The sequence below is a fragment of the Acromyrmex echinatior genome, chromosome 13 (genome assembly GCF_024713525.1).
Source record: "Acromyrmex echinatior isolate Ae372 chromosome 13, ASM2471352v2, whole genome shotgun sequence".
Lineage (NCBI taxonomy): Eukaryota > Metazoa > Arthropoda > Insecta > Hymenoptera > Formicidae > Acromyrmex > Acromyrmex echinatior.
Window position 1 is genome coordinate 2,520,142 of NC_141864.1, and position 14,926 is coordinate 2,535,067.

The 14,926-nt window shown below is 32.9% G+C and overlaps 1 protein-coding gene across 13 annotated transcripts in view; it reads left to right on the forward strand.

Moving 5' to 3' along the window:
* Positions 1–14,926, forward strand: part of Galphaq (G protein alpha q subunit) — a 44,446-nt gene that overhangs the window by 18,658 nt on the left and 10,862 nt on the right. For all 13 annotated transcript variants that reach the window (XR_015547066.1, XR_015547062.1, XR_015547063.1 and 10 more), the window contains exons 2-3: positions 13,009–13,193; positions 14,188–14,342. Coding sequence is in view for 5 of the 13 variants with exons in the window: in XM_087412281.1 (XP_087268407.1) it covers positions 13,009–13,193; positions 14,188–14,342 (340 nt within the window). In the remaining 8 variants the exon portion in view is untranslated. The remainder of the gene's footprint in view (positions 1–13,008; positions 13,194–14,187; positions 14,343–14,926) is intronic.

Below are 14,926 nucleotides of genomic sequence, written 5' to 3' on the forward strand. Positions count from 1 at the left end.
AGAAAATCAAGTGTATTTCTTTTCCTTTAAACGTCTAATATTGGTTAATATAAACAATAATGTTAATTGAAGTGAGATAATGCTCAAACGTCACGCTTCAGAAGTCAACCTCGAGCACCACACTAGAGTGTAACAGGCACTGTAACAGGTTTCAATCGCAAATCAATTCTCTTCAGATATCTCTCGTTATTGAAGAATAGGTCGAAGGGATTCCTTGGAAATTTCGATATTTTTAATATCAAAAAAGATATCAAAAAATTAAAAATCATTATTTAAAAATAATTAGCGAAGAATGTCACGAGATTTTCACTGCTCGAGATTTTCCAGAGGCTCGTGACGCATTATACTCCAACGTGACGTTCTAGGGTTAATTGTAATTTACCCTTCTTACGCAAGGAAAGGAAAGGGTATATCGGGCTCGAGTTGCAGAAAAACTGGTCATTTTATCGATACCTCACCTTTACTTCGAACGCAACATTTTATTTCTCGGGAGCGTCCCTCTTTAATAACTAAAATTGCTTCCCTACGTCAGCGGTGTTATATAGCCATTTATTTTTAATCGGTGCTCATTCAGTCGCGCCTGAACAATGTACCTAACGGCGTTGGCATTCAGTACGGGAAATAATGTCACGATTGTGCGCCAAAGGCCTCGTCGACAAGACTTTTACAGCCGCGCAACTTTTCATGTGCATTGTATGCGTGCACCGACGACAGACGATATGATGTACTTCTGAGAGAAAAAGAGAGAGAGGGAGGGGAAGGGCACGAATGCACTGGCGATTTATAAACAATTATTTCTATGGGAAGATATACCGAATTGATCTCTCAATACCAGTGCATTCGCCTCGCTGGATTGTCGCGCGTATAAAACAACGTATACAGGAACGAATCCGAAAGTGGATAATTCAAATTGGAATTAATTTTTTTAAGCGTTGTCTGACATCCAGTGTTTTATCCAAAAGAAAAGATTGTTCAGGAAGTAAAAGTAGAGTTTGTAAAGTTATTTTTGTTATTAAATATTTTTTTTTTCCACTTGAAAGACAATTTTATTTATTTCTTTTATCATAATTTTTATCTTCCTGTTTTTACAATTCTTATAACTTAATTGGGTTATCATTTATTTTCTTTTATATTATAATTTCAAAGAGGAGAGGAACAGACACACACTAGTGTTAACAGGAAGTAGCTGAATGAAAACTGTAATAGAAACACAAAAGGATTAAATTGTATTTATTGTCTTTGAGCATTGAGAAATTAAAAGATTCAACGTTGAACGTATATTTGTTTATAAGGACTTAGTTGGTTAATTATTATTCGAAGAGGGATAGAGTGCGACATCAAAAGACTGTAATTCGATAGCGGCATTTAATTAAAGTAAAAAAATGTGTCAACGCGCGTTTCTAACTACAGGAAATGCCGTTGAACGAGTGTCACTTATCGCGCGATCAGATAATAACTACGGATAATTAATAGCAGTAGTCGTGCGAGAAACAGACATACTCGCAAACAGGGTGTCACACAATAATGGGACATTCGTAACTGAATTACGTGTTTTCGTAATCATTTTTGGACGAGAAGCCTGAGTGCGCGTCGGATTCAATTTTGCGAATTCAATGACAATGATGTGTTATGTGTATTAGTATGCAGAGCGTTCTGAATTACAATTCTTTAACTTTTTTGTATCGATCCTTTGACCATCAGAGAATCAATCTTCTTGTGAAATCATCGTAAAATGAAAGATTTTTAACTAACTGTGTGTTTGAAATACAATTTAAAAGAATTTAACATTTTTATAATAAAGTATTATTAAACTACTTATACTTACTTTGAATCTTAGTTTTAGGACGTATGTAGACTCTAAAGATTTATAATTAAGACGTATGTGCCATCGACTCTAGATATTTACAATAGATTCTAATATAATAAATTAAGCTACATTGAGCCTGTAAATAACAGTTGTCGGAAAATTTCCTATTTTTAGGTTCAAAAGAAGTTTTCTAAATAAGAAGTGGATTAAGTAATATTAAAAGAGGTCCTATTTGATTGTTCAAGTATCAAAACAGATTTATAAGGTTTAATTGAGATTGAAAGAGATTCACTGTAGGGCTAAAATTTTAACTCAATTTAACGCTATGTTATTCATGTATTGTTATATGTAAGTTTATTTTTATTATTTTTCAATTAACTTCCACTATACTGATATCAATTATCGTACGTTATTAGTGTATAATTTACATTTTATAAAATGTGTATAATTATTGGCGTATAATTGATTGTATTTTGTCGTACTGTGATGTAATTTGCTATTAATGTAATGTTATTTGCTATTCGTATATGCGTGTATGTGCATGTGCGTATACACACGTAATGAAAATATTTTGCTTGGACAATATATATTTCCCGCTGCTTCTGTTCGCATTAAATCAAGGGCTTTTGAATATTTTATTACGCACGATCCTCGCAAACGGAATAAACTTACGGAGCTCCGTTTACAGGATATCTCGCGTGATCTGTGTGCTTCGTTAAATTACGTGATTTGTTCTCAAGTCGAAGCTTAATTCTTCAGCTATGATCTTTGCTATAGCTTTGCTATAATCTTTACATTATATACGTCACGCTTAATTTACTTTTTTTTTTCTTATACATACATATATATAATATCTATTAACTGATATAATATTCAATTGTGTATATTACATTCGAAATTTTAAATACTCTTTAAGTCAGTAGTTGAGTAGTGGCATCTTGTTCATCATTATTTTTATATCTATTCCCTACATTCCATGCATACACGCACTATAGACACAGCACAACGTTCAAATAACATATGAGCAAGAGGTGAGAAATTCAATTACGATAATTACGCGTGTATTGTCATTCCGCGGAAAATCGCATTCACATGTCACGATAATGCGGTCCTTAACAAATTCTCACGATTGAGTTAAATCATCAAATACCGAAATATTAACGGAAGTTATTCCTTGGTAGTTTCGGAAAAAGACCACATTCACTCATCACTATTTTTAATTCTATCATGGATAATAAATATATTATAATTGATAGCATGTCGATAATGGATTGTACAGAGAAGACTCAACGAAAAAGTTTAAAGTGAACAAATAACATTTATGAAATTTAGAATCACAAGTTTTTCTCAGCAAAATCGACGAATATTACATTAGAATCTGAGAATAGTTTAAAATATTTGGAAATATTTCGAAAGAATATCGTCTTTAGTAATTATCGATTGCTATTTCCATTTTAGATTTTATCGTAAATGATTTGTCGATAATGGATTGTCTACAGAATATCCGAGAAAAAAATGTAAAGTGAACAAGTATCATTGTATATTGGAGAATTAATTTTTTTTTTTAGCAAATTAGATGAATATTAGAATCTAAAAATTTGTAGACGAAATGTCATCCAAAAAGATAATTATTCTCTAGATTTTTATTTCTCGCGTTTTCACACAATCCATTTTTTTCGGATGATATTCGAAAGAATTGGAGGAGATTATTCGCGAATCAAAATATTAAAACTAATCCGATTGTTACTAAATCCGACTGTACTAAATCTTCTCAGAATACCCGAAAAATTTATTAGCGTTGTAATCTGTGAGCTGTTAAACCGCGACAGCTGAGTTCTATAACATTGTCAATTCTATTATTAAAGTATATTTTGTGCCGTATCGATGACGTTTGCTTGCGTCAAACGGATCGAGAAGTTTATAATCTTTGATAAACGCGTTCAGATTTTTTTTTTTTTTCAGTACAATGTTTTTATAAAATTGTTAGGTGTAATCCTTTAATTGATTGTAGCACATTTACAATATCGGATATTTGTTAATGCAACACAGAATGTCGTTGTTAAGCGAAGTTAATAAAGTCCTGACTATTGTAGTACGTATAACGTACATATTTTATATATTTTTTATAACTGCGTAAATACTTATAACGATTTGCATATTTCACATTTGCGAACGGACTAATTCAATCGGGCACTCGCCCATATTGGGGACCGCGAATGTATTTGCGAAGTTCGATCGATACATTTAAAATATCAATGCCTGACCAATATGACGTCAAAATTGCTTGCCTTTTATATGGTATGTGTGTCTGTCTGGTCATTTGTTGCTCGAAGTATACAACATGAGAAACAATATTTCGTGTTATTGAATTTGTTCTGGTTAATTTATTGATGCATATTTATCTTTTTTTTTTTATTGTGCAATAAATTTTGTGGAAGAACAGCACGCTTTGTTTTTATACGTAATATAAAGAAATTATTTCGAAATGACATTTCGTGCGAGTTAATTGTGCAGTAAATAAATAAAATAAATAATTTTTCGGGCTGAGTAAAAATGATATGATAATAGCAAAGGAAACTTCTACATTGTTTCAAGATTAGATTATAGATTATATCGACTCGTAATCGTGGAAGCCTCGCCTTACATAAGGAAAACACGAAGGAGGACATCTTTTGTTGGTTAAGGAAATTCATACGAAACGCGATTTTCGGAGAACTATTCTCGCTGCATTTCGGGTTATTTCCGGAGGAAGATTTCACAAGTCCTATATATCACCACGACATTGTCATGACTATCGCATGGCAGCTAAATTAAAGATGTTGATATATTTTCCTCGACATATATTTAATTTTTTTTAAAATAATTTTTCTGTAATTTTTTAATTATATTTTCTACTTTTTAGTATACGATAATTGCATGTCGATAATTACAAATATGCAGACCAGAATTATTTACGCGTAAAATATAAATAATACTACATTACGCGTAAACAATGTAGACTATATAGACGTAAATTATATGTATAAAATGTCATCTATGTAAACTATAACCTATAGATCTATAAGTTTATATTTTGTTAGAAATAGTGGAAATAATATATAATTCTGCACATATAAATACTTACAATGATTAATATTAGGCAATATAGACATAATGTGCTGCTTTTAACTGAATTTCTTGCACTATCCATCTTTTTCCTTTTTCTCTCCAATATAGAGAAAAAGAGAAAAGATAAACTTTACAAAAAGATCAATTGAAAAGAACAAGTCATATATTAACATTTTTTACATTAACAGTTGTAAATTTTACTTATTTTTTTATTTTTTTTATATTTTTAACACGGAAACATTTTGTATAAATATCACGTAAACAATATATAAAAAATGTGTAGACATAATCTTGAAATTTACGGCATAATCTTGCGAACTTAAGTCACATATTCTTTTGAAAAATCAAAATATTTTTATATATGAAAAAGGGTCTTTATAATAAATGTATACATTATATAAGCTTAATTTTTCTATGTTCATGTAATTAATCATTTTCATAATTATTTTTATATATTGAAGTAATAAAATATAAGAAATCGTACATGTTTAATAGAAAGAAATTATTTGAAAATTAAAAAAAAATACTAGTAATAATATAACGTATATATATGTATATATACATATATATAAGAAATGTATGTGGAATGCAACCAGTAGATTCTCTTCACGTTTCTCGTACGGCTCTCATGAAATTTTTAGTGGTCTCGCGTGTGCAGAATTATTTCCACAACCCATTCAGACGTTTCCTGTCTTCGGGTACGAACATAACGTGCGATTCGGTATGAGTGCCGCCTAAAGGTACCGGCAAAGGCAAAGGGTGGCGCGCAAATATCGGGGCGCGGTGGTGCTGCGGCCTGGGAGACGAAAGAGCTCCGCTCTGCCTGCTCTCTCTCATTCTAGTCAGAGAGAGCATGCACTATCTGTCTTCCTCTCTCTCCCTCTCGCCCTATCTCTCCACGTCGGCATCTATCGACCCACCCCCGGCGACGGCGGAGCTTCCACCGCCCCGGAAAGCTTCCGCGCTTGGCGCGTACACGTCCGTCGATTCGGGCTTTTCCCTTCGCCCGCTAACGGTATACGTCGAAGAAAAAGGGTGTCGATCGTCGTCATGCCTCCTTCACCTCAGGGTGGAGCGATGCTTCGTCCTTTTATGCGAGAGGATGTCAAAGCATCCGCCGGAAGAACAACTTAACTAGAATTAAAATAATTGAATAGTCGCCGTTCTTGAATTAATCGAATAAATTCGAATACAGGATTTTCAGTTCGAGAATGTTCGAGTTTAATTTGAATAAGTATTACCAGTATTTCGGATCGCTCCTAAATATCGAATTTTATATACTGCAGCTTGAAATTGCCTTTGTGTTAAGATTTCAGTTTAAAATTAGAATTTGTCAGTGCAACGGAAAAAAATGTGCAAAAGAAGACAATGTTCTTAAACGTTAAAGGTTTAACCTGTTTTGAGAGATTAAAATGTTTTATGTATGAAAAAAATTCTTTATAATTTGGTAAACTAGTAAGAGTGAATATTTACGTAAAAATGTATACATTATAAATTTAATTTTCCTACGTTCATGTGATTAATTTTTCATCATTATTGTTATACTGAAGTAATAAAATGTATACTGCGAAAAAATATACTGAATTTTAATAAATTACTTATGTACTAATAAATATTTATATGATAATAATAAATTAAATAAATAAATAAATATATAATAATAAATATTTACTTAATAAAAATAAATGACAGCTAGATCAAATTAATGGTTCTTGTACCAAATAAATACTTATATCTTTATGTTTAGTAAATATTTAGTTGGCTTACTATTGTAAATAAGCGCAATTTTAATCTATTAGTAGTTTGAGAAATTTTATTTATTCATAAAATGAAGTTTAAAAAATTGATAGTTCCGATAACGATTTAATTCCGAATTAATCCTGTACAATTCGAATCAATAATATTCAAACAGCTAAAATCTTTTAAAGTCATATATCACAAGAACATTTGGTTATTTGAGCATCTAAATATACTACCCGGAATACAGGACTGTTTTACATAGATTTACATAGATATATTTCCTAGATTTAGCTCTCCAGCAGCTACAGTGTTTCACGCATGGTACAGTTATAAGAAGAATTTGTCTTATTTTGTATCTTGCGATACAACTGTGCGTTATATTGCGCACAGTTTTCATATTTCAACATAATTATTTTGAAAGAAAAAAAATTATGAGCGCGTTGCGGAATTAATTTCAATTGAGTTGCTTACTCATTTCCACATATTTCTGATCAGTCATGTCCTTGATGATTGTACAAGATGTCTCTCGAATATACACCGGTCGAACTTGTCGAGCGGGGAAGAACGAATACTTTGGTATACCGCAATCGTATCCCTATAGCAACCTGTTTTCAGGAACGCGAGGCAACGAGGATATGAGAGGAGACGTTATTTTTTTAAAATTAATCATTCAATTTAAATATCATATCTTCTTGATTCTCGCATTTGTAGATTTTTTTTTTTAACACGTCGTAATTTGCAATTCGAATCGTTGTTTTTTTTAAATTTTTTTTCTATGTCTACTTGTTTCTTTTTATATTGTTCCTCAAAGCTCCGTTATATCGGAGAAATCTTTTGGAAGATTACAATTTTAGATTTTATATAAAAATCTGCAATATTTTTATATATTACATACTATCTCTATTTGAATTTACAAAGAATTGTTTTAAAGTTAAAATCAGTGCTGGCTTGAATTCCGCGGTTTTCATCACATCAAACGATTTTCGAAAGCACGAAGGTCAGAAAAGCGAATTCGCAATGCATCTGTACTGCCAGCCGATCGGAGTTTCGATAAGCGAAGTCAGCATACTCTTCCACGGAAAATAATTTCATGGTGATGTTAAGTTTCTCCTCTCCCTTCTCTTTCCCAGTTGAATAAGAGTTCTAGCTTTAGTTACACGTTGAAGGAATACCGGAAGAGAGCCTAGGTTGTGCTTTACGCCCACCATCGGTTCTCGTTCATTCATTAACCCGCTTCCTTCTCGCTTTTCCTCTTGGCGTTCAAGAGTCAATCTTGATCGGGATCCCGCGAAATCGCTGCCAATGCCATCCGATGTCTCCACACAATCAGAGAATGTTGTCGTGAGCTAATATTAACCCGTTTATACTCGCGCCGCGAGCACACGTCGCATGAAACTAAAATAGCATTTATACAAAACGATCTTGAAATCCATCGATAAATGAAAAGCAATTTCGTTTTTATAAGTAAACGTCGCAGCAACGTAGATCGATAAGAAATAAAAGATTAAGTTTGTTAATGAAAAAATTAATTATCGTAACAACTTGATATTCATTTTGAATTTTTTTTCTTTTAATTAAAAAGTAAAATAAAAAAAACAATAGGAAGTTTACAAAATTAATTATTTCCTTAATTTATTTGTATATATCATTAATATGAAAATACTGTACATAAAAGTAAATATATATATGTATATAAATAAAAAAAATATAGATAAGAAATATAATTTGTGTGTGTGTTACGATTATTATTAAAAGTAGAAAAATTAAGAGGATAACAAAGAAAGTTTGCCACTTTCTGGTCAATTTTCTGAGAAAGCGACCGATAGGGAATTACCTAGTTTAATTAACTGTGCACATCTTAATTAACTGTACTGTGATTAATATAATAACTGAGCATGGCTCGCGAGAAAATTAGCGCGCGATGCAGTCACCGGGATGTAATCATCGTTGACATTGATCGGCGATAGAGCCATAACTCAACGAAGATATAGACTTCAAAGACAGTCTTAAGCACCTAAGCAAACAAGCACGACAAACGCACTTCCCGTATCATATAATCGCGCTGTTGTTGCACGTGTGAGTTTCGTCATCGTACAATAACTAGTAAGGATTTAAGTGAGTTCGCTGAAAAATGCATAATTTTATTGGACCAAAATAATTAAATAGGACACTCAAACTGATTACTGGAATGTCAAAACTTTTTGTAACATTGCTCATCATGCTTCACATTTCTATGTAATTAATTTGATGTTTCAACAAAATTATTTTCAAATCTATATTTATATAGCTAAATTTTTAAATACTTGAGCAAAATTGTTCTTTCCGTGCATCTAAACAGGTTCTTCTTAAGTGATTGATATTTCCTCATATAAATCTTGAGAAGACCCGACAAATCTAATCAGATTTTAATATAATTTCTAATTTAATATTAGGCTGCCCTGAAAAATGCCCCCCTGAAAATTGATAACGTTTCTACAATAGTACAAAATATAAGAAATTGAGACTTTTTTATATTCATTGTTATAAAAGATAACACAAAATAATTTCACATGGAATAATTGTGAAATTATTTTATTACGAAATAATAACAGAATTATCTAAAATAGTAATTTCACAATTATCTTACGTGATGTGTAATTGTCACTTAACATTTAAAGATTCTTTCCTAAAAATTCACTTTCAAAACAATATATATCCTGAATTTTATGCGATAAGTTAATGATTCTGATATCGTCCGATATCTAGAAAGATAATTGATAAGCAAAGGAAAAAATCTCACGGATTTCAATTAATGACTTTCCAATTTTTTAACGCAAAGATTGTTTTCTTTTATCGTGACGCAAAGAATTACTTACTCCTAATCGACAAAATATATATCTACGCTGCCAATCGAGTGCAGAAAGACAGAGAGGGGTGCAGATTGAGATGCGTTTTTTCGATTGATAACACACGGCCGTCTTCATCGATAAAAGGCGTATCGCGTACGCCCGGTGGCCTTTTTGCATCCTCATTAAGGCGGAGAAAGGCGTGTGCTTGTGGGCGCGCGAAGCGTCTTTTCTTGGCGACGCGCATAAAAAGCTCTTTTCTCTGCACCCAGTGTATATTGCTCGCGTGCATGAAGATCGATTCAGGTTGCGCGCCCAACATTTATTACGCATCCGGAAAGTGTAGCAAACACTCATTCCCTTATCTGACGGAATTGGGAGCGGTTCCTCGAAGTGTACCGATACCCGGAACGCAACGCTTCTCACTTCTCATCATCATTTAATTTTAAGATAGATTTTTCGACGAAGCTGAAAACATTTCCAGGGAAGCTATCGATCGAAAACTGGTAAATATTCTACACCAAATGTATCGATAATGAAAGAGTTTCAGAAATTTCAGATTAAAAGTTTTAGCATCTCGGAGAAAAACGGATGAGTTTCGTTCATAATTTATAAGGTTCATTTTAGATGCGATTTTTGGAATTATTGGCTTTCATCTCGTTCTCTTTTATTGAATTCCTTCGATTCTAAAAAAACTCATCCAATTTTTAATGAACAGTTGAGTGTTTTTCACGTAATATATTTTATCATAACAATTTTTTACATTTCCTGCAATGCGCGCGCGTGTGAGTAAAGTTTGAAATTTAAAAAAATGCACATTTATGACATTTCTCTCTTTCTGTCGATATAACTTTTCTATGTATTTTACAATACTATTCAGAAAGAGTTAAATGCTCCAGTCCAGACTTTACTCAATTCTCAATTTATCTGTCAATTAGGATATTTTATGAGAGATAATTTATATATATTATATTATATTATACCTATCAGGATATTTTATGTTATATATTATATATTACTCCATATATGCACATTACGTGTATTGTTCAAAGCAGTTAAAAGGTCATATTGCTCTGTTAAATTCATAATGTCAAATTATATCCAATTTAAGTTATTTTTAGTCATTTCTATAGGTCGCTATTGTTCCTACGCACTATATCGTTAATTTGACTAAAACAATAGAGTTAAACAATTTAACTCAAGAAACTGCATTGACTCAAATTTGCTTTATTATTTATCAAGTACATTAATATGGACGATGTTTACCTTGAAACTAATCACAGAAATAGATTTGCATTTTAACGTATGTAGAAGTTAAAAATAAGAGGTTTGATATTTAACAGTATACGCCTAACAAATGCCTTATATTATGTTATGAAGCGATGTCTCTCCGCCAGTGTTCTATATTTCCGATGATTCATCTTGAAAGCCCGCAATCGTGATTTTTCCTCAAGCTTCAATTTGAAGGAAGAAAAACCAAAGATCGAATGACATTCCTAACGCAATGCGATATTATTATTACTCCGCTTTTGGGAGTGATATTCGTAAGGCTGAGAAAACTGCCGCACGTCACGCCGGCCGCGCGCGGTCGCGTTCATTCATGATTTCGTGAGGAAACGACGGTGGCGACACGACACGCGCCACCTACACACTCGCCACCGCCGTCTCCACCGCCGCCGCCGCCGCCGCCGCCTCCTCCATCACCACCGCCGCCGCCGCCGCCGCCACCGCCGCCGCCTCCATCACCACCGCCGCCGCCGCCGCCGCCTCCATCACCGCCGCCGCCGCCGCCGCCGCCGCCAGCAACAGCAACAGCATCAGCGCCAGCACCGCCCGGTGCCATCGTCGCCGCGCCGGCAGCAACCCCTCTCCCTCCTCTTGAATCTAGCCGGCGTAATCACCCTGCCGTTTTCCAGAAGCGGACAATCTTCGCGCGACTCGCGAGATGCAAAGTCATAAATGTGTCGATATATATATGTTATATGTAGAGGAGAAGGTGCAGATATTATGGCATTCTACGTTCTATACATTAACTTGGTTAATAATAAATATTTAAATTTGAAATTTAATGATTACATTCGCCAAAGCATTGTTCAATCGATTCTAGAACTCGAAGTTATGAAATATTTATTAGATACCTAACACACCGTTTGTAAAAATAGGGATGGTAATGTAGCCTTCCACAAATATAGATTTACAATTTAAAAAAATTGGTTTTTTCTTTAAAAAACAATATTTGTTAGAAAATAAAAAACAAGAAAGTAAAATATTGTGGAATGTATGCGAATGTATATGTATATGTACACATACTTCTTACGCATAGAATTGTTCAGTACTAAAAAGTCTATAATATATATAATATGAACTATAGGTAATATAACAGTACAGAACTACAATCGATTTATGGAATAATTTGATATGAAAATCTCAAAAAAAAAGGTCAACAGTCAACACGAATAGGAGGCCACATTAGCAAAATGCCATGGCATTGTTTAACTTATTCGCATGTATATCAAGTAAAAGTTAAATAACAAAACACTCAAATATGCATATATTCGTGTAATAGTACGCTCAAATTTAAGAAGAATGAGAAATAGGTGTGTACCTATTTAAATGTACCTTAATCTATATTAGCCGTAATACCACCTTCTCTTTTATATAGTGGAACTTTTTAAATTTTATATGCGTGTACGCATAGATGTTGTTAATTTGCAATGTTTCGTTGTATTATACCGATTAAATGAAAATAATTAAGCCAACGGTGTTTGTTTTCCTGCTGGATTGCCAGCTTGATTAGACAGTGCAGTCAGCATTGTCAGCATCGCAGCCAATATGCTAGCAAAATTCTAATTCAGTTAGCAATCTAGTAGGAAAACAAGCAAGCATTATGTGCCGCTGGCTTTAATCTTAATAATGAACAGTATATTGTATTGTTAGATATCAAAGAAGTTATGGTAATACAATCTTTTGAGTTAACACATTTTATAATTTTTAACTTAATTTGAATCAAAATGTAAATCATTTCTGTGGCTAGCTTTCAAAGTAAATAACGTCCATATTGATATATGTACTTAGTAAATAATAAACTAAATTCAAGTCAAATACGTTTGCTTGAATTAAATTGTTTGACTCCATTGTTTTATTTAAATTAATGTCATAATTGCGTAGGAGCAGTGACGACCTATAGAAATAATTAAAAATAACTCAAATTGAGTACAATTTGATATAATAAGTTTAACAATGTGTCTCTCTATATTTTGATATCATCTATCTTCTTTATTAATAAATTAGAAACGGCATTCACGCGTCATGACCGAAAAGTTAAATATTATTATAGCTAAATAATTTGTTAATTATTTACTATAATTTAATCCCCAGAAATTTTGCGTTTCGTTATCTTATATAAAAGTTTCAAATACGTCCGGTCGAAAATCTCGGCACAATATCTCGCTCCCTAAAAGAAAAAAATTGTTACTTTTATTTATTTATTTTGACAGCGAGCTAATAAAGATCGAAACTTTGTCACAGGAACCGGCGAGTCGGGCAAGTCCACCTTCATTAAGCAGATGAGGATTATCCATGGCTCCGGCTACTCGGACGAGGATAAGAGGGGGTTTATCAAACTTGTGTACCAAAACATTTTTATGGCGATGCAGTCCATGATCCGGGCGATGGACCTCCTGAAGATCCAGTATGGCGATTCCTCGAATATAGTGAGTATCATTCACAATTTTATCGATTGCTCATAATTAATAGGTCTATGCAAAAAAAACTTTTGAATTTTACAGCAGCAATAAATAAATATCGCAAACTGCATCATATGTATATTTTAAAACAAAATGAAAAAATTATAAAAGATTACAGTTTTTTTTCTGTTATATTTAAAATAATACAAAAAGTTTGACGATTTAGAAACTGGTTAAAATATTATTTCGGTTAAAAGTAGACGTGTTTTAAGATAAAATGAGAAAATTTTCATTTAAACTATAAAATTGTATTTTTAAATGTAAATATTTGATTTTATTGAATTATTTCATATGTATATAATTCATTTTTGTTATAGAAAATATAAATTTCTATGGCATTTTGGAGCGACACTAGATGTAAATTTATAGTTTTATTGCAGTGTCTTTACTGAGAAAAATGTTCTCGTTGTGTATCAACAAGAAGTACAAAAAAATGAATTCTGACTCTATCAATTAGAATTTCGGTTATTGTAAACGAATTTCTAATTATATCGTGTGCTAGATTAGAATGTTTAATAAATTTAATTACAAGTATCTGATTACTTTTCTGATTGAATCTCTGATTGAATCAGAATTTTTTCCAATTAGTGCAATATAATTTTTTTCCAGAGCTGATAAAAATATTACACTTTACATTATAATTTTTGCTTTCTTTAATTAATTTACTGATCCTATCATGCGTTATTTAATTTAACGGTTCCGAAATATATATCTGATGTACACATCAGATATACCAAACGCTTTAAATCTGCTATTGCGATCGTATGGAGGTCAGACTTCGCGTTAAAGGGTTAATTAAAGCGTTAATTGTGCAGCACATGAGAAGGTTAACGATAATTTCATATCGCATACTTGATATCGGACATGCCGATACGTCAAACCGGAAACTCATAAATTATACATTGTAATATCGCTTCGTCATTTCCCTAAGTTCATACGTTTTTCTTCCTCTTCCTTTCAGGAAAAAGCGGAACTGGTGCGGAGTGTCGACTTTGAAACGGTGACGACATTCGAGAGCCCGTACGTGGGGGCAATCAAGGATCTGTGGGCGGACGCGGGTATACAGGAGTGCTACGATCGTAGACGGGAATACCAGCTCACGGACTCCGCCAAGTAGTAAGTATTTCGACTGTATACTCCGTCTTTTTGTCGCGGAACTGATGCTTGTCCACGTGTTTTACCGAGAGATTATCCTCCCGTTCATCCATCTATAACATCCTCAATTTCCTCACCGAAAAAACTTATGTAACAGGACGACTCAACACTAATCTTTCTCTCATTGATTCGTTTTCAACAAATTGAGAATTTTTCTTTTGAGAAAAGCATCAAGACTCTTGACTTCTATGTTCTTATAAAGAAATTTTATCTTATCAATTCGTCTATACAATTCTGATCAAACGAAAGGAGACATTAAATTAACGACAAATATTTTTTATCGGAACTGTGTACGATATATATGAAAATACTTTGTACTTTCCGCCTCCAGAACACACACATACATATACACACACGCGCGCGCGCGCGGGCAAACATATCCAAACAATTCCTTTCCAAAAGGGCTTGGGTCAGTTTTTAATAAAGACTGCCTTTTAACATATAATATATATAGGAATATATTTCCATCCATTTTCTCTCTGAAGAAAAAGAGAATGATAGTTGACTTAAGGCCTTTCAATAAGCTCTTCATTTTCAAAGATTTT